General features: G+C 53.9%; 1 protein-coding gene across 6 annotated transcripts in view; it reads left to right on the top strand.

The window, feature by feature from the left end:
* Nucleotides 1-18,296, top strand: part of SBNO2 (strawberry notch homolog 2) — a 65,987-nt gene extending 47,691 nt beyond the window's left edge. For 4 of the 6 annotated variants that reach the window (XM_055805138.1, XM_005240804.4, XM_027791555.2 and 1 more), the window contains 23 exons: nt 411-501; nt 1,861-2,004; nt 2,523-2,640; nt 3,067-3,172; nt 3,374-3,527; nt 3,939-4,115; nt 4,679-4,776; nt 7,274-7,356; nt 8,396-8,596; nt 9,153-9,328; nt 9,523-9,654; nt 9,941-10,076; nt 10,747-10,859; nt 11,367-11,438; nt 11,848-11,956; nt 12,266-12,340; nt 12,697-12,840; nt 13,042-13,136; nt 13,374-13,466; nt 13,685-13,816; nt 14,043-14,119; nt 14,279-14,469; nt 14,862-18,296. In XM_055805138.1, coding sequence (XP_055661113.1) covers nt 411-501; nt 1,861-2,004; nt 2,523-2,640; nt 3,067-3,172; nt 3,374-3,527; nt 3,939-4,115; nt 4,679-4,776; nt 7,274-7,356; nt 8,396-8,596; nt 9,153-9,328; nt 9,523-9,654; nt 9,941-10,076; nt 10,747-10,859; nt 11,367-11,438; nt 11,848-11,956; nt 12,266-12,340; nt 12,697-12,840; nt 13,042-13,136; nt 13,374-13,466; nt 13,685-13,816; nt 14,043-14,119; nt 14,279-14,469; nt 14,862-15,478 — 3,334 coding nt within the window. In that variant the 3' untranslated portion in view covers nt 15,479-18,296. The remainder of the gene's footprint in view (nt 1-410; nt 502-1,860; nt 2,005-2,522; nt 2,641-3,066; nt 3,173-3,373; nt 3,528-3,938; nt 4,116-4,678; nt 4,777-7,273; nt 7,357-8,395; nt 8,597-9,152; nt 9,329-9,522; nt 9,655-9,940; nt 10,077-10,746; nt 10,860-11,366; nt 11,439-11,847; nt 11,957-12,265; nt 12,341-12,696; nt 12,841-13,041; nt 13,137-13,373; nt 13,467-13,684; nt 13,817-14,042; nt 14,120-14,278; nt 14,470-14,861) is intronic. The other 2 variants (XM_055805139.1, XM_055805140.1) reach the window with 2 other exon arrangements.
* Nucleotides 18,297-19,442: the final 1,146 nt, after the last annotated feature.

The following is a 19,442-nucleotide window of genomic DNA, read 5'->3' as shown; positions in this document are numbered from 1 at the left end:
CTGTGGCCTTGGGTAAGTCGTTTCCACCTCTTCGTGCCTGTTTGCTGTCTGGGAAACGGGAAGACTTCCCCTGCAGCGGCGATGGAGAGTGAGTCACTGTGAAATAGCAGATGATGTACCACGAGCCTGTCCCTGCGCTCTTTGAAGTCAGCGGGGGGGTTGGGGGTGTTCGTGGACTTCCCGGGTGCAGTCTCAGGCCCCTGGGGAGGGGGGTTTTACTGCAGAACACACGCAGCTTGTTGTAAGTGGCAGACTGGAGTCTGCTGTAGGATTTTGTGTTGAGGTGTGTGGGCAGTTGGAAATACGACAGTTCTGCGCACCTCCTGGTGCTTTAGTCAGAGCTATTAATCACTCTGCGTGGCCTGACTAGCTCCTTAGCAGATAACCAGACCCGCCGTCTTGCTTTGCAGGTTCAGCGTCTCCAACGATCTCAAGTATGATGCTGAGAGAGACCTGAAAGACATTGAAGCCTCCCACATTCCTGTGCATGCTTTGAATAAGGTAGGGAGAAAAGTTGTAATGGTGTTCTGGAAAATCAGCCTGCAGTACCAGTTAGAGGGATCCACCTTAGCCTGTAAAGCAGCAGTCGCTTCTGCCTCTGTGTGGCTGGTGGCACAGGCGGTAGCAGACAGCAAGCTGCTTGCTGTTCCCTTCCCTCGGCGTGCTCTTCCCACTCGGGGCTCTTGCTATTTTTATACACTCTGCAGAGCTGCACTGTGAGCACAGAGCTCTTTTCCTGCAGGGAGCGAGAAGTGGCATCAGGCAAGTGCAAAGTACGGCAGGACGTGAACCTTTTTCGTCATTCCTGAAGAGTCCCGCAGAGGGAACAACTTGTGTTAGCTGTGGCCATGCTCTACTCTCCTGGGCTAATGTTTCCCAGCACTGGTTTCTTGGAACTGCTTTTCAGAGCATGCGAGTAAGGGAGCACATAAAAGTGCACAGATTGGTGCCTGGCAGGTTGCTGCAGACACCTGGTGCTGGGGCTGAGCACGTGGTATTTCCCCCCAGCTGAGCAAATCGGAGAATTTTCAGACTTTCTTCCAGTTACTCAGTGATGAGGATGAAGCATTTCTCAAAAGAAAAAACCAGCAGTGATGTAATGGTTATTCACGGGTTCTTCACAGCCTGTGCTTTAGTCTCTTGTCCAGTGCATCAGCCTAGTCCAGGCTTGTCTGCCAGTTCACTGAAACACTTCCCTCTGGTTTTTAATGGTATCAAACAACCAGCCCTCGTGAAGTCAATGAAAACCACATGTGTTTGACACCTCTGAGTGCACTCTACTAAGAGGCTGAAAGGGGTGTTTGTTTTCAAACCAAAAAGGCTTTAAATGGAACTTACTTCAGATTGGGACCGTGGGGGTTTTTTCCGCTACCTTTTATTTTGTTACAGGTGGGACCTATGACAGTAAGATAGGCAACACTCTCACCTGGTCAAAGAGAAAATTAGCTTCTAGAAATATTTAAAACAGATGGGAGGGTTCAAAACCATTAAACATTCTAAACTGTTGCTTAAAAAAAAATCAAGTGCCTTCAGCTGGCCAGAAAATTGAAGTCCTAGCGTGGTCTCCCCATTTCACTGCATGCATCCAGATGTGCTGACACATTGGCTAGTGGAACTTCTCCAGGCATTTAAAGTCCCTGTCATCACCATCTCTCAGTGCCAAATAGAAGTGCTAAAGACGTCAGCTACCAACAGTCTTTTGTCTGCCCTGCTCTCAGATTGGGTTTTGTTCTTGAAGGCAGGAGCGTGTGTCCTGCACAGTCGCAGCACAATCGACAGTGTTGAGTGTGGGCAAAGGATGGGGGCGACATACAGGCAACAAACATTGTGAGTGTGTGCGCTGCTCTTCTTTTTCTGCAGATTAAATATGGTGACACAGCTACCTCAGAAGGAGTCCTCTTTGCCACTTATTCTGCGCTGATTGGTGAAAGCCAGGCTGGTGGACAGCACAGGACGCGCTTAAAACAGATTTTGGACTGGTGCAGGGAAAACTTTGATGGAGTTGTATCCTTTAAAAAAAAAAACTTAACAAACCAAAACCAAAACTAAAACTGGAGAGAGAAAAGAATGGAATGCTTGTGATTGTACTTCACCAAGGAACAAAGAGCGTGTGGCCATCTGAAGTCATTGGGAGCAGCTGTGCTGAGCAGCCTGGTGCCTTCGGTAGATATTTAAATGCTGTAAGGCATGCATCCCCCCAGCTCTTCTCTCCTCCTCTGCAGGCTGCACTGGTGATGGGAGGAGGAGGGGAAGAATGCAGCTGGAATTAACCTTTTCAGCATTCTTCTCCCTCAGCATTACAAGACGTACCTTGGAAGTGAAAGGAGAAGGAGGGGGAAATGACTTTGGGCTCTAAGGACTAAGCAAAACCCAACAGATTTCATGTGGTGCGGGGAGTGAGTCAGTCCTGTTGATACTGGGGCTGGTTTTCAGCTGGTTGGAGGAGGCTGTTGCATTTTCTGTCTGCTCCCATCCTCGGGATGAAAATAAATCTTTTCTCCTTAACTGACATTCTCACCCAGATTGTGTTTGACGAATGCCACAAAGCCAAAAATGCCAGCTCTACTAAAATGGGCAAAGCTGTGCTGGACCTTCAGAACAAACTGCCTCGAGCGAGGGTTGTTTATGCCAGTGCCACAGGTGAGCTGCTCTTGGCACCGTGTGGGTATCATGCGTAAACAGTTGCCGGTCACCTCGGATCTGAAGGATGTCCTTGAGATGAGAGGGCATGTGCTGGGAGTACACCTTCCTGCAAGGAGAGGTGAATGGTGCTGCCGTGCCAGAGGGGAGCCTAGGGTGCTAAAATCTGCCCCAAGCCCCATCACACTACCGTTACTGTGACTTTTTGGCAAGTCAGGCTACTTTCTCTCCAGTTTAACTTGTTCCTGGCCAGCTGTTCGGCTGTATGGTGATGCTTGCCCGCTTAGAGTATGGGGGGCAATATCTGGACAGGTCCTTGGGCCTCCTAAGGCGCAGTGGCAAATGACCATCCTCTGAAGAGTTCACTTGAGTCAGAACTATTCATAACTGCTGTGGTCTTGCTAACAGTGAATTCTGTTCAAACAGGTGCCTCTGAGCCAAAAAACATGATTTACATGAGCCGCCTGGGGATCTGGGGGGAGGGCACCCCTTTCAGAGCATTTGATGAGTTCCTGCATGCAATTGAAAAGAGGTAAGTCGTGTCCACATCCCTTTTCATGTAAATATTTTCATTTCATACTTCATGTAATATTTTCATTTGGGAAATGGGTGCAAAGCCTGAGGACAGTGTCTGAGGGCAGCTTGAGCCAGGAGTGGTGGTGGTTCCAGGGGCACTTACCCAGTGCTGCCTTGTAGCAGAGGCAGGGATTTCACAGCTGTCTTCCTCTCCCAGGGGAGTTGGTGCAATGGAGATCGTGGCAATGGATATGAAGGTCAGTGGAATGTACATTGCCAGGCAGCTCAGTTTCACTGGAGTGACCTTCAGAATCGAGGAGATCCCCCTGGATCAGCAGTACAAGATTGTCTACGACAAGGCAGCGAAGTTGGTGAGCTGGTCCTGCAGCACCGGGGAGAGTGATGTTTAGTCGTGCTTTGGGCATGGGCACCTGCTGTACGGGAGGGCTGGAGGACCATAGATGTGGCCATGACTACAAACTTAGATTGTTCATAAGGAAAAAAAAAAGAATATGCACGCTCAGCTTATGTAAAAAAAAAATAAAAAATTGTAGGCTTTTTTTGCTTCTATTTAAAAGTTCCATATTTGCAAACCAGAGCTTGCAACATCATACTAATGCAGAAAGGAGAGAATGATCAGTTTGTTCAGCCTAACACAGCAACATAAATACTGATGTTAAATCAGATTCTCAAACCCCAGACTGTTCTAATAACCTCCTGCACAGCAGTAATGCAAATAAACCCAAAGATATTAACTCAGCCTTTCTCGGTATTGTTTGCAGTGGGCAGAGGCCTTGGTGGTGTTCCAGCAGGCAGCCGACTGGATCGGTTTGGAATCTCGGAAATCCTTGTGGGGTCAGTTCTGGTCAGCTCATCAGCGCTTCTTCAAGTATCTCTGCATTGCTGCTAAAGTCCGGCGACTCGTTGAGCTTGCCAAGGAAGAGCTGGCAAAGGATAAGGTGTGGTACCAGAGCCTTGCTGCAGTGGCAGCAGCCATCAGTCTTATGTTAGAAATTATTTTTTTGTAGTCTGCAACCAAAGGGAGTTAATTATTGTTCAGCTTGACTTGAAAGCAATTTCAAACCTCTTTAAGGCTGATTTTCTCTCCTGATAAACCACAATGAAGTGCAGTGTCCAGGTTTCTGAGAACATTCACAGTAAATGATGCTGGGGAGTTAACATGCCTCACCTTCCAAGGCATCACCTTGTTTGTTTATGGTAGATGTGGGCAAGCTGATCTCGAAGGGTATTTTGGGTGATGTTCAGGCTAGAAGAGGTACCAGATCAGAGTCATCCTCTCGTGGTCTGAGCAGAGGTATGGTTTTGGATGCTGAAAGACTGGAGAGATGGTTCTTCATCAGGAGCCCTGCCACAGGCTCAGCACATCTCTGGGACAGGGTCCAGGGGAAATGCCGCTGGGACTGAAATACAATCTCTTGAGCCTGTAGCTGTTTGCCCCGATGCCGGCTGCTGTGTACCCTCCCTGACACCTTGCTGTGCCATCCCTTGTGTTTCCCTGCAGTGTATTGTCATCGGCCTGCAGTCCACCGGGGAAGCTCGCACCAGAGAAGTACTGGATGAAAATGATGGGCATCTAAATTGTTTTGTCTCTGCTGCAGAGTGAGTTAAAAATCCCTCTTTTTCTTTGGGGGGTGTGTGGGGAATGCATGGGAGGCTGGAGGCTGCTAGGGAAAGCCCTTCCCTGGGGCCACTTACCACCTGCACTTCTTGAAAGCAGTTTTAAAACTACTTGCCCTGTACAAGCCGTAAATAGAGAGGATGCTTAGTTGGATCCTTGATGCACTGTTTCTTCGGTGTGACTTTATGAGCTAGATCCTGGATTTTGAAGTCTCCTGTGGTCCACATTGCCCAAACAACAGCCTGGTTTGACTCTTAACACACGTAAAACAATTAGCAGGCATAGGAGAGCCAGAAATGTCAGCTCAGGTGTAGCTTGTGTGGGTCTGACTCTGGAAAAATGGGGCTGTTGACTCTGAAGAAATGAGTGAGAGAATCTCATGTAATGACAGAGGCTGGGATGATGATGTGAGGCAGCATCGCTGGAGCAGTGAGAGGAAGGAGTGGTCCGAGGAGTTCAGATTTGCCAGTTTTGGCTTTCAGCCCATGTACAAGGCAGGACCGGTGTCCTGGTTGTGATGCCTTCTTTCTGGCTAAAAGGAGAGTTGGTTGTGCCTGAGGTGAAGCCAGCAGCAGGACCCATGCTACCCTTTCAGCAGGGAATGATGCTTATGCTCCCCCTCATTTCTGTAGCTTTCAAAACACCAGCCCGTCCTGCGAACGTGGCTATTCCTGCCCCGTGGGTGACAAAAACCTGGGACACGGGGATGAGTTGCGTTTCCTCTGTTAGGCAGGTGGCAGGGCTGTTCCTCTTTTCTTTTGAAGTGACTTTTAATGCAGGTAAAAGCAATGAGAAATACCAGAGACGGTACGTGTCCAGCTTCCCTCCCTTACTGATGGGGGGTTTGTGTTGGTCTGTGTTACTCCACTTTCTCCAGACCCTTCCTGAAAAAGAAATACCAGTTTGGTGACAGTGAGCAAGGCAAGTCTAAACAACCGCTTGGATTGATTTAGTCTCTTGGATTGGTTTTCCCCGTCACCGAATCCAGAGGAACTGGGCCTAGAGGACTGCGTGGTCCCTTGGGGCCTGGCTCAGCTGTCACTGAGCGCACATTCTGCTTGACTCTGTCCCCACTTCTGGAGGCAAGAGCTCTTTGTTCAGCAGCGCTGGCCAGATAACTGAGTGTCTTCTGGCATCTGTTGAGCCTCCAAATGCGGCGTCCTGCTTTTACAGCACTTCAGGGGATTTCTGGAGGGGAGCCTGCTGGGAAGAAGCAGTTGTTTAAACGATGCCGAGAAATGGGGTTAAAAATAAGTGGGTTGGTCAGTGAGTGAATACCAGCCCAACCCTTTGTTTGCAGGGAAGACGGGAGTGCAAGTGGTGGGAAAATGAACCAGATTTCATGGCAGGGAGGTTCCAGACCTGAGAGTAGAGTGAGCGTTGGCATTTTGAGCCCAGGGTCACTGCAGCACACAGGACAAAAGGGCCTGTCCTGGCACAGTGTCATTGCAGTCGCTTAACAGCCAGCACAGGGAGTGGGACCATCTCTGCCTCCTTCAGCCCCTCACACCAAGGGTCTTGGGGCTCCCTCCCTGGTTCCCAAGGCTCCCCTTTTCTCACATGGGCAAGATGTCATGTCCATACCTCTCAGCTGTCGCTTTCAGCGTTTGTTGGTGTTGGGTTTTTGTTGGTTTTTTGTTTTGTTTTTTTTTTTTAACCAGAGCTCATTCAGCACTGCCTTCTCATTGCACTGGGGGTTCATCCCCACCCGACATGATCAGCATTTAAGCATTTGCTCTTTTATTTGCAGAACAGCCCACAGAAACATTTATTTCCCACCTCTTCTGATTTTTTTCCGTTCACCTGAACCTGTATCTGAAAAACACTACGTATGTGTGTTTTGTCACTTTTTTTGTGGGCAAGGAGGCCCACGTCCCGTTAACCAGAGGACTTGGCGGAGCACATCTGTCAGACAGCCTGACTGTGATCTCTGCTGTCAGAGCATGGAGAGGGGCTAGGACACTGGGACTTACTGGATTTTTCAGTAGCGATGTAACAGCTTCCCAGTATAGTGTTTCCCATTTAAAACTCCCTCTTAGTTGCTATATAAAGGTCTTGCAACTTTGACGTGCCGTGTGATAGTGCACCGCCCAGGGGCTGTGCTGCTGCCGTTGCAGTGGCTCCCTGGAATAGCCCCGCTGCCTCTGCCAACAGGGAGGCCACGGCAGAGAGCGTTTTTCTCAGCATGACAGTGCTTTGCCTTCCCTCAGCGTGCCCATTTCAAGGCTGAGGATCTGCTGGCGCAGCTCGTGCCCCGACGGCAGAACCCTTTGGTGAGACGCGCTCAGTGCCGGTGGCTGCTGTCCTGGAGAGCCACGCTGTGCCAGCGGCTGGCTGAGCACACGCTGGTAGTTGCTGTGCAGGGTTTACCCCTCTTTTCACGAAATGTGGTGCTATCTCAAATGCACATTGCTACGTGATAACCGGCAGATGTTCCTATTCCTGGTAGCTAGAATAAATTTTGCATCTTACTTTCAGAGGCGTCTTTCTATCACTAATTCAGAAGCACTTTCCTTCAACCAAAAGAAAGAGAGAAAAAGGAACTGGCATTAAAAGAAAACGTAAGAGCACACTCCACTGCCCAGCATCTGACCTCCTGCCTTGCTGCTTCACCCCAGCCACTCAGCTTTTTCTTTTCCTTTTTCCCTTTTCCCTACTTCATGCTTTTTGCTACTCTGCCCTGGTTTCAGTTTGCCCTCCCGCACATCTGCCATCACTCTCTCGCGTCTGGAGGACAGCAGCTCTAGGTCATTCACCCTTCCCTCCCTCTAACTCACTTCCCTGCCCCAGCGTAGGTCCTCGCCTCCACCACTTGCCCAGTAGCTCTCCCCTTTCCCTCAGCCGCTCCCTGGCCTAGACTGGTGGGCAGATTGCACAAGAGTCCTGGCTGCATGTCTGAAGCCCTCTTGCAGCAAGAGGGGTTTCTGCACTACCCCGTATTTTATAGCATGGCAGGTGTCCTGGGGGAGGGGGGCGAAATAATCACTTCCCTGCCAAATTATTGGCTGCGGCTGCAGGTAAGAAGAGTTTGGGGATTTCTCCTCCAGTGGGATGTGGGAAAGGGGGAAAAGGGGGACAGTGGCACTGGCAGACCGTGGAGGTTACCCTGACTGGCTGCTGTTGCAGAGCAGCCTGTGCAAGCTGGTTTGTGAACCCTCTCACGTAGCAGGGGCACGTCCTGCTGTGCTTGGAAGTAAACAACGTCCCGAAACACTGGCACCTTCCCGTGTCCTGCACGTTCCTCTGGAGGCAGTCAGACCTGCGGACTCCTTCCCGAGGAGTTAGCGCTGCTTACAGCCGGCTGCGTGTTCATCCTGATGTGTGCAACTAGCTTCAGCCCTGATAAAGATTGCCTTGTTCTTCCTTTCTCTCTCTTCCTTTCTCTTTCTCTCTCCCTCCCTCCTCCTCTCTCCCTTCCTTCCTAACTGCCGCCCCTCCCCCCCGCCCAAGAGGCTCTGTCTTTCCAAGATCAGCCTTTCATTTGGGGCAATCTCAGCTATTTTGTGATTTCTCCTCCTTTTTCTGAGCTGGCACTTGCTGTTCTGCACCGGTGCACAGGGCTGGGGACTCTCCCTTGACGCCGCTTGCTCTCCCTTGCAGGGAAGCAGAGGGGCCGCTGTGCCAAGGCTCTGAAGGGCATGTGTGACCCTGTGGGTGTCATCAAGATCAGCGATGACAGCAGCACCGACTCCGACATGGGGCTCGACAGTGACTTCAACTCCTCCCCGGAGTCTGTGTTTGAGACAGATGACGTGATCTTTGTTGAGCACACCTTCAACGGCTTCGCGGCTGAGGACAGAAGTAAGCAGAGCAGCGGCGGGGGGTTAGCTCTTGGGGTTAGCTGGGGGGAGCTGGGAACTGGAGTCACTTTGGTGTGGACAGCATTGGCACCCAGTGCATGGGAATGCAACTGGAGGCAGCCACCCACCCCAGCGCCCCGCAAGCGCGGAGGGCGACAGATCAGATATGACCCTTTTGGGGGGGTCTGGCTGAGAGGGTTGGGGAGTCAACGAGCGGATGCGAGGAGACTCTCTTGGTATCTGCTTGGAATGCTGTGCTTGGGACAGCCTTATGATTTTGGCTAGGTCTTACCCGGTGATGGTCAAACTTGGGCTTGTGAGGTTGATTCACGTTAACCTGCTGTGATCAGTGAGCAGGAAGAATTTGCCATGCGTGCTCCTTTCCCTGCCACAGCAGGGGGAAGCACAGAGGGAATGTACTCCATGCTCAGCAGCATTTATTGCAAGTCAAGGGGTCTGCCTGCTCATCAGCTAGTGCCCCCAGAAGCCCCTGGGGACAACTCCCCCCCCATTTGTAATTACCAGGTAACTCTAAACTTCTGCATTTTACGTTGCAGGTAATTTTCACATGCTGCCTTCCCAGAAAGAGATGCATGGCTTGAGAGAAGTAGAACAGGTGGAGAAGATGAAGAAGGACCTCCTAGCAAAAGTAAAAGCACTGGGCAAAGAGCTACCTCTCAATACCTTGGATGAACTGATCAATCACTTTGGGGGCCCAGAGCATGTGGCTGAGGTACTCCTCGTAATCGAGTATATTTCGGGTGGCACTGGGTGACAGGAAAAAAGGGGCCAGCAAAGAAGGTTTCTGCTGGAAGGGCAGGTTTCTCTCCTTCCTTGCGAGCTGAAAAAACTTTCTAAAAGGACTTGCTGTGCCGTGCAGGTGTCTCCCCTCTGACACCCTCTCTCTCTCCTGTGCGGTGTGTGCAGATGACGGGGCGGAAGGGCCGGGTGGTTTGCAGACCAGACGGCTCCGTCATGTTCGAGTCTCGTGCGGAGCAAGGCCTCTCTATAGACCACGTCAACCTGAAGGAGAAGGAGCGTTTCATGAAAGGGGAAAAGGTGAGTCAGGTTCGAGCTGAGGACACCTCCAAACGTCTGCAGGGGAGTGAGTACGCTGGGAGGGGAAGGAGAAGGCAGGGTGACTGCACGGTTGTGCCTTGCCAGCCTCAGGTCCACGAGGCTCTGCAGCTTTCTGTCTGTCTGACCTGCTGGGAGGTGACAGGGAGTACTGGATCCCTTGGCGGGCTGGGGCTGTGGTGACACTTTTGGCTGTCTCTCGAAGCAGTGTTGCAGATGCCCAGGAACCTCACTCTCCTTTTTCTTACTTGTCCTCTCTCTTCCTCAGCTTGTAGCAATAATCTCCGAGGCCTCCAGCTCAGGGATCTCTCTCCAAGCAGACAGACGGGTGAAAAACCAGAAGCGCCGGGTCCACATGACGCTGGAGTTGCCCTGGAGTGCAGACCGGGCCATACAGCAGTTTGGTGAGGGCTGGGGGGTGGTGGCCACTGTCCCCTTCCCCTGAGCATCGTTCAGAGCACGAAGCCATGGGCAGCCCGGGGAAGGAAAGGTGTGCGTGGCCACACGCTTGTGCTGCAGCCAGGGCAGGTGTATTTAGCTTTCTGAGATACAGCACCATGCAGAGCACAGCACTCCCATGCTTTGCCAGGATGGAAATGCAGACACAGAGTAGTTGTGACTGCTTTTGTCTTGTGAGGAAGGTTTGTGTTGACTTCAGGAGTGATTTGCCGTGTGGGAAGGGGGGGAACCCTCCCATAGGAGTTAGCATTGTGTCCTTATGAAATGTGCTGAGGTGCCTGGGGATTTCTGTTCCACCCTGGGGGGAGGCTCTGTAGGATGGGGAGGGATGGTTCCTCAGTACATGAGCACAAAAGACATAACGCACATCTTAGCTCACACTGCGGGGTCACTCCTCTGCTCTGGAGGGTCAAAGCTACAAACTCACCTCTGCCAGCACCAGGGTGCCAAATGCGACTGTGCCTCTGTCCTTTTCCCCCAAAGAGCCATCTCCTTTGAAAACCATCAGGACATGGAAAATTGTTGCGGTGCTCTCACCCCTTACTCTGCTTCCCTTCTTGTACCAGACTGGCTGTACCAACCTCTCCTTTCACCTCTGTGCTCATGTCCCTGTAGGCCGGACGCACCGATCGAACCAGGTTTCTGCTCCAGAGTACGTCTTCCTTATCTCTGAGCTGGCAGGGGAGAGGAGGTTTGCATCCATCGTGGCAAAACGTCTGGAGAGCCTAGTAAGTGCCCCACAGCAGCGAGATTAACGTGTGAGTTCCACACCTTTCTGAAGAGCTGCCGTTTCTGCGTGGCCAGTGTGAACAGTACGGGGGGCTGCATCACCCCTGCCTGAAGGAACTGCTGTTGTGGAATGCAAAAGGATTTTTGCACCCTGGGATTTGGGAAAGGAAATGAAGAAAAATATGTAACTAAGGCATCAGGAGGAGTTTCAGGGAAGCAGAACCCAATTCCAGATGCTGGAATTCCCCCACCTTTACAGGAGCGTACACCCGTCTTATTTCCAGAAAGCTGACGAAATAGTGAAATAATTTGTCTCTGTTTAAGTTTTCTTCACTTCTGATAAATCCCCAAATACTTTGGTAAAGCCTCAATATTCCGGAGGAGCACTGCCTCCCCGCAGCACGTTCTTATCTTGGCCTCTTCTGAGATGCAGCTTTGGCCATCCTTCTCTGGTGGTTTTGCAACAGTGAAAAGTAAGAATATTTTGCTTGGTGTGCCTTCCTTAGGGTGCCTTAACTCACGGAGACCGACGGGCCACCGAATCCCGAGACCTCAGCAAGTACAACTTTGAGAATAAGGTAATTTGGGGCTGCTCTCAGGGTGGCTCAGCCAAGGAGGGGTTGAAGCAGCCGGTGCCTTCAGCGGGAGCCAGAGCCAGGAAGATCATTGCTGGCATCTGCAGGCAGGATCGGTCCTAGCACCCAGCTCCCCGCACCTGCAGCGCTCAGAACTGAATTAATAACCAGCCTTAAGCGCCTCTGCCCGCCCGCCAGTGCCGGCGTAGGGTGCAGGTTCCTCTGCTCTGGTCCCCTGGGCACAGAGAATCCCCCTGCCAGCTCCCCCCTGAGCACAGCCACCAGCTCAGTGGCTTTCCTGGAGGCGATGGTTTTCTCTGTAGTGCCAGCAGAAGTGACTTGCGACTGTTGGGCTGCGTAGGTTTGTCCTGTGCAGGTTTGTCCTGTGCGTGACTCTTGTCTCCTCTCACAGTATGGTGCTAAAGCACTCGACAGGGTTCTGTCCACGATCCTCAACCACATGGAGAACAGGGTTCCTGTGCCCAAGAGCTATGACCGAGGGGAGGCTGCATTTTTCCATGGTGAGAACATCACCAGCTCTGGGGTTTCTGCTGCGTCTTGCTGACTGGGTGGGTCTCAGGTTGGGTGGTGCCAGAAGAACCGAGCAGAAGGTCGGGAGAGGGAACGGTACCTCTGGCTTAGCAGCTTATTAGTGAGTGGGGCAATTGGCCACCCAGATGTACGTCACGCTGCCAGGTGTTGGGGGCGGAAGAGTCTGGGAGAGGCTTAGCTGCAAAATAGCGGGCACAGCTGGAGCGGCAGCAGCCCTGCAGGACTGCTAAATTGCTAAAAAAAACCTAAAATGCACGAGCTGCCTTCTGCCATTCCAGAAATGAAGCAAGGTCTCATCTCCGTGGGGATCTGCTGCAATCAGATGAAGTATGGCACTGTCTCGGTGGAGAAGGGTACGTGTCAAGCCTTTCCTGCCCAGAGCAGGGGGGAAATGAGAAAGGTGGGGGTGTGGTGGCCCACCCAGTCGTCTGCACGGGAGCACAGCCCTGAGGGGGCTGCTGTGCAGCTGGGGCAGGATGTGTGCTTTGAGGGGAAGGTCTTGCTGGGATTAGCTGGCAGTGCAGATCCCGCTTCCCTGCAGCAGCCTGGCAGCTGACCGCAGCCTGGAGGAACAGCCCTGGGGCTGCTCCCTTGTGCTGGAGTGCTGGGCTGCCGTGGGGAAGGGACACTGGGTGGCTCTCTGCGGGAGTGTGCTGCTGGCTTCCATGCCCAGCTGTGTCTTGTTCCCTGACCCACCGCGTTTTTGCAGACTGTTCCATCACCAAGTTCCTGAACCGCATCCTGGGTCTGGAGGTGGACAAGCAGAACATGCTCTTCCAGTATTTTTCTGACACCTTTGACTATCTGATTGAAAAGGACAAGAAGGAGGGCAAATACGACATGGGCATTCTAGGTACTGAGAAAAAGAGGTGGCCAGACCTCTCCCTCCCGCACCCCTGCAGTTCCCTGTTCCTCCCTGTGCTGATTGATGGCAGTTCCACGGCCATCCCAGGCACTGCGGTGTCCCCACACAGCACAGATCTTAAAGATTCTTGCAGGGAGGGGAGGTGGGACGGGAAGATGTATCTTACAGCAGTCTTTTCTCCTTCTACAGATTTAGCCCCAGGAGTGGATGAGATCTACGAGGAGAGCAAGGAGGTCTTCCTGACCCCTGGACACCCGCAGGATGGGCAGGTCGTGTTTTATAAGGTAGGCAGCCTGCACAGCCGTGTCTGCAGTCCAGTCTTCTCCAGTGCTTCCCAGTCAGGCTGTGGGTCCTTCCCCCTGTCCTGTGGCTTTGTGTCATGTGTGTGTGGCATCTGCCTCGGTCATCAGCAGGTGCCTGATGCTGGGAGTTTGTGTTGAGGGTGGGATTTGTGAGACAGACAGCGATGCGCTTGTCCTGCCCCCTGAAGTTACAGAATCACTCTGTCTGTCCCTGTTTAGATCAGTGTTGACAGAGGCTTAAAGTGGGAGGAAGCTTATGAGAAGTCACTCAAACTCACAGGATCCTTCGATGGGTTCTACCTCTCCTACAAGGTAGGTCCCTGGGCTCTGCCCAGGTGTCCCCCTCAGCTTGGAGGGTGACTCCAATGGGAGAAGGTCTGCCATGGCTTTAAGAGGTCTGTGTCTGACTTCTTGCTGGAGGCTGGGAGATGCCTCCGAGAACCTCCATCCTGGAAGAAAGGGGGTTAGTTCAGGGAAATATGGGCTTGGGAGAGAGGCTGTGACTGTAACCATCAGCTCTACCCCGACAGATGCGAGGCTACAAACACACCTGTCTGCTGGCTGAGCAGAGCCGTGGCAAGAACTTCATCCTCTACAAGCCAAATATTGGGAAGCAAAGCCAGCCTGAGAGCCTGGACAGTCTGCAGAAGAAGTACCGGCGGGTAGGTGGGAGCTGCAGCCCTTCAACGTGGGGAGAGGGAAAAGCCTCCTCTGGGCAGCTTTGGCTTTGCAAGGACATTTACTGTAACCCCCTCACGGCTCCTTGTAGCCCTGGCTTGGGCAGAGATAGTGGTAGCACCCAGGTGTTCTGACAACCAGCCCTGGATTTCAAGTCTCAGCTGCATGTTAGATGGTGGAAAATCTCTAATCTCTGTGGTTCTTCTGCAGGTGCTGCCTGAGGAAGCCAAGGAGCACTGGGAGAGCAGTTACCGCTTCTCCTTGAAGAACTGTAACCATGCTGCCTGGTAAGGCACCTGCAGCCCCCGCTGTCCTGCCCTCCCCACGGCAGAGCTGGTGCTGGGGAGAGGGTCCCTGGCTGCACCAGGGGGGCTGTGGGTGGGGAATCCTGCTCTGCCGTGGGAGCCCGTGCTGATTTGGGTGGGTTTCTTCCATTGGAACTGAAGGAACAGGAGCTGTAAGCTGATCCAGGAGGGGAAGGAGTGCTTCCAGGGCATGCGCCTGCGTCACTACTACATGTTGTGTGGGGCCCTGCTGCGGGTCTGGAGCAAGATCGCCAGCATCATGGCAGACATCACCAACACCAGCTACCTGCAGATCGTCCGCCTCAAGACCAAGGAGAAGAAGAAACAAGTTGGTGGGTGAAGTGCCGGGAAGGGGAGCAGGATGTTTTAGAAGGAGGAAGGGGCCCAACTACCCAGTGCTAAGATTCCCTTCCTCAAAGGGTGTGTTCTATCCTGGAAGCACCCACTGCTTAGGTGACCCCACGGGAAGGGAGGGGAGCTGGGGATGCCCTGATATGTTTGGGCACACTGGGCTGTCCCCTCTGTGCCCGTGTGAAGTGGTGCTGCTGCTGTCCGCTGCGAGCCTGCGGTGGAGCTGCTTTTGCTGTGGTTGCTCTGCAGCCTGGCTGAGAGGCAGACCAAGCTTGACAAAACGAGCCCTGGTGCTGCTGCCCATCCCTCTGTCCCCACAGTGCCCCGTCCCTTCCCGAAGTGCTGTGGGAACTGATGCACATTCCTTCTCTAGGGATAAAGATCCCCGAGAGCTGTGTCCAGAAGGTGCTGGAGGAGCTGAAGCAGATGGACGAGAACGTGAAGCGAAAGCACAGCCGACTCCTCCAGGCCCAAGAGCAGAGCTCGCAGTTCTCCCTGCCGCTGCACATCCTGCCACAGCCCCTGGACCTCACTCAGATGGGGGCCGGGGTCCCCCTGCCCAGGCACCCCCTGTGCCAGGATGAGATCCTGGACTTGACCTACAGCCCTCCCAACAACAGCATTCCCGACGTGGCGATGAACCCAGAGCACGGTGCGTTGTGCTTCCCCTCGGAGCCCGTTCTCCAACCACACCAGCAGCACAGATTACCCTTTGGCTTCAGTCACCCTTCTGCCTTCCAGAGCCCGGCCCCTGTCCTGGAGGGAAACGTGCCTCTGAGCTCCTCGCTGCATGAACACCTGCCTCTGTCTCACCCAGGACCCCTGCAGGCGCTGCAGCAACAGCAGCAGCAGCAGCAGGAAGATTTTGCCCAAGAGGATGGGAATATCAACTTTAGAGAGATCCTGGAGGACATGCTAAGGACGTTAAATGGGCCCCCCCAGGAGCGCCAGAGTGTGATCCAGTTCAGTGGGCCTTTCCCAGACTTCTGAAAGTCAGCTGGGCACACCGGGTGATGCTTGCCCACTGTGGATCCATATCCTTTGGTGCAGAGGTGAGAGCTGGGGAGCCCCGGCTTTTCTACTGGTTTGGACTGATCCTTTTCTGTTTTTGAGGGAAGAAAAAAAAAACAAAACCCAACAACCTATAGTTCCTTAAAGCAAAGTTTATTTATATATAATATACAGTCAGGCACGTATAGATTTGTATATAACATGCGCTTGGGGGGAGTTGAGTGCTGCCAAGTTCAGCTGCTCTGGACCGATGGTCTCTGCTGTGGTGGAGTCCTGCTCAAAGGTCAGTGCCCGTGTAGGGCTGAGGAGAGACGCCCCCTCCTCTGTGCCCATCCCCCTGCAGACTACTGAGTTTCCGAGCTGGGTCGTGCCTTCCCCAGCCCTCCAACCTCCAGCAGCTGCTGCCCCCCGAGCTGGGCAGGGGGCACGGCTGGTCTCTAGAGTGACCTGGTCTGTTACTGAAGGGTGACAGCCCGGTTCCCCCGAGAGCTGGCTGACCAAACCGTATCCGCATCGGCTGCTGCCAGCTTTCCCTTGGGATGCCCCGGCCCTGCTGCGGACCTCGAGGCTGCTCTGGAGGGCTGGCTTTGAAGGAAGGGGTGAAGGGGGGTGCTGTCCCAGAGGAGCTGGGAGCCACGGAGCTGGTGTATCCCTCTGTGCGGGGCTGAGCAAAGCAAAACTGGCTGTGCCTGCTCTGCCCTTCCTGGGGAGGACACTTCTGGGGCTGCCCAAGCTCTGCGGGAGAGGGCAGGAGCTGGCTGCACCCACCCCCCTGTTTGTCAGTGTGGTGACAGAGCTGGGGACTTTGTCAGAACTCAGCCACACGAGGACCTGGGGGGGGGTTCCCCGGAGCAGAAGGGCCGCGTGTCCCATCAGCCTGTCCTGCACTTTAGCCTTGCCAGCTCGCCGTGGCCGGCCGTGCTTTGCCCAGCTTGTTGCTGTTGCATGTTGTCCTTTCAGCTGGCCGCCTCGCTGGCCCTGCTCCATCGGGCTTGTCCTTGGCTGGGCCACGGACACAGCCCTGGGTGGCTGGACCTGGGCGACCCAGCCCTGCCCACCACTGACCTTGGGGACAGCTGCTCCCAGGCCCCAGAAGGGACGAGTTCCCCAGTGAGCACTGGGGATGGGCCGTGTCCCTGCTCATGCTGCAAATCCAACCTCCGATACCAAAGAGCAAAGGTCCGCTTTGCAAAGCACTGCCCCAAACAACCCACCAGCCTTTGGCCGGGAGCGGCTGGGCGAGCTGCCTCCTCTCCAGGACAGAGGTGGCCTCCAGCCACCACTGCCACCATCCCAAATCCAGCAGCGTCTTCGTCCCGGGGAAACTTTTGTTTTCTCTCTTTTAATCTAAGGAGTCTGGCAGGCAGCTGCCTGCTGGCAGGGATGCTCCAGGCCTGGCAGCACCTCTGCCACCCTCCCCTCTGCTCTGTTCCTTTTCTCTGCCTTGAGTCATCGAGGCATTTTCTAGAAGTGGCACCAGGATGTTCTCAGGGGAGCGATGGGACGCCTTCCCCGGCTGGCCTGGCCGTCTCCAGGGAGGGCCTGGGGCAGGGGGTGCAGCGAGGACAGGCCTTTGCTGGAGTCCCCCGTGCCCTGGCAGGTCACTCTTGAGGGTGCTGGAGCTGTACAGTGTCTGGTGGGGTCCCCTCGCCTTGACCCCCGTCATGCCCACCTGCCAGGGCTTGGGGACCAGCCAGGCACCCCCTTTGCTGTTGAGAAGTGCTTTGGGTCGGTGTCTGCAGCGTTTGTGCTTCTGCTGAGACGGGAACCGTCTTCCCTGTCACATGGAGACCGTGGAGCTGCACGTCTGGGCTTGTGTTTGAGGTTGCTCTGGTCCCTGCTTTTCCTTTCGGGGGCTTGTCCTTACCCCCCACCCTCCCCAGCTGGCATCTGCCTCCCACCAGCCCACCTGGCCAGGGGCAGCCCTGCAGCCAGGGCAGCTCGGGGGTGCGTTTCACTGCATGCAAGGAAACCTCTTTACCTCAAAGTAAACACCAAAGATGGGGCGCCCCTGCATACCCCCGTGCTGCTGCCCGGAGAGGTTTCTGCTTTTCCTGCAGCTTTGCTTGCTTCTTGCCCAGGGATCGCCGCTTGCTCGGGGTGCCGCAACAGCCTTTTTCCTGGTCCGGAACAGAGCAAGGCTCTCCCCTTCCCCAGACCCTCCTCTATTTAAAAGCTGTCCCAGTCCACACCACTCGTGGCGAGGCCCTGGCTTCGCCCGCGTCCTGGTTCGTTTGCTCAGTGCTCGCTGAATTGTCAGCGAGGAGAGAGAAAAAGATGCCAGGAAAAACCCATTTCAGAGAGGCTTAAACTCAGGAATAGCCAGGAGGATTTCTCCTGCTAGGCACGCTCCGCCAGCCACTTCGCCGCCGTCACCCGGAGCCCTGCCTGGTGGCTTTGACGTTAATTTTAAAATATATGCAATTCTCCCTCCTTGATCTCTGGAAAGACAGAGAGCACCTTCAAAGAAGCCCTTCCCTGCCCCGATCCTGTGTTTTTGTCAGGGTTAATAATATGTAACAATATCTTTTAACTAAATTATTATGCATTTGTCCTACTGATTGTATGTATTTTTAAATGAGTCCCTTTTTTTCTTCCCTTACACCTTTTTGTTAGCACTTTTTAATCCGCTTGTTGTTTGCCTTTGTTTTTCTATGTGTATTTATAATTAATTGAGATGTATATATGTAAAGAAATTTTTTTAGAATATGTGCCTTTGACTAATAATTCTTGAATTTTCTACTTGCCTCAGAAAGATAATTTTTCATTCTGCTCAGTAAAAATGGAAAGGAAGCCACATACGAGAATTTTTTAAGTCCCAGCTCTCTGTCTGTCTGTCCGTCTGTCCAGACCTGCCCCAGGATCCCATCTGGGACTGGGATCAGGAATCTGAGAACCAGGGTCCTACTGGCAGCTGGAGTTCACCTCCTGTGTCACCAGCAGCTCGGTGGCAGTTGAGGGCTGCTGTCCCCAACCATCATCCCCTTCTCCCAAGGATGAGCCAGGCAGGGGTCACGCAGAGGATCCTCCCTGGAGCCAGCGCTGGCCTTCAGTGCGGCGGCTCCCTCCGGCTCTGCTGGGCAAACAGATAAAGGAGCCACTGTCCAGGCGTGTTTATCCAAGCTGCTGTGGCGCCAGGACATCTCACCCAGGCACTGCCAGCCCCGCTCTGTCCCTGTGGGTGGTGGGATGCGGGGGGAGCCATTGGTACCTCGCTTTGTGTGGCCGTGCAGCATGTGCTGCTGGTGGAGCTCAGGGCAAGACCGCGTGGGCCGGCTTCCCCAGACCAGCCCACCGATCCTGGGGGGGTCCAGCCGACCTGTTGGCAGGCACATGGTAGGGGACTAGACTTGTGGGGGGACCCCAGCAAGGATCCAGGGGATCTTCCCCACTCCACCTTGGCCCAGCATCGAGGACAGGGCTCCCCGGGGTGGTTGGAGGCTGTGGGCGTTACGGGGAGACCCAGCAGCTCCCCCAGACCCTGAGGAAAAGAGGCAAGGTAGCACTCCAGCACCACAGATCACGTGTAAAACATGAGCTCTCCCTGCCCACGGGAGACAGTGGCCTCGGCCAGACAAGGCTGCACCTTTGCAAGCACCAACAAGCTGCAGCTGAGCCTTCCCGAGGAGGAGGGATGACCTGGTGCACCCGTGGTCCCACACGCTGCAGTCAGACATGTCTCCAGCTACATGAGGTTCTTGCCGTGTCCCAACACGACTTGGTGGTGTTTTGCAGCAATTGCTTCTGGCCGTGGCTTGCGCCATGGCTGGAACCATCCCCTTTGCTGCCCTGCCAGGGCTATCCAGGCCAGGGCTGTGCTGCTGAGCACCCAGACTTTGCCCACAGTCTGTGTTTAGAGAAAACCAACGCAATTGCCTCAGCAAGGCACCTGCCTGTTAGTTGAGGGCGAGGAGGGAGCCCAGCTGCAGTCCCAGAGGCGATA

This window comes from Falco peregrinus, chromosome 5 (assembly GCF_023634155.1).
Source record: "Falco peregrinus isolate bFalPer1 chromosome 5, bFalPer1.pri, whole genome shotgun sequence".
NCBI lineage: Eukaryota > Metazoa > Chordata > Aves > Falconiformes > Falconidae > Falco > Falco peregrinus.
This window is presented reverse-complemented; position numbering and strand designations above follow the sequence as displayed.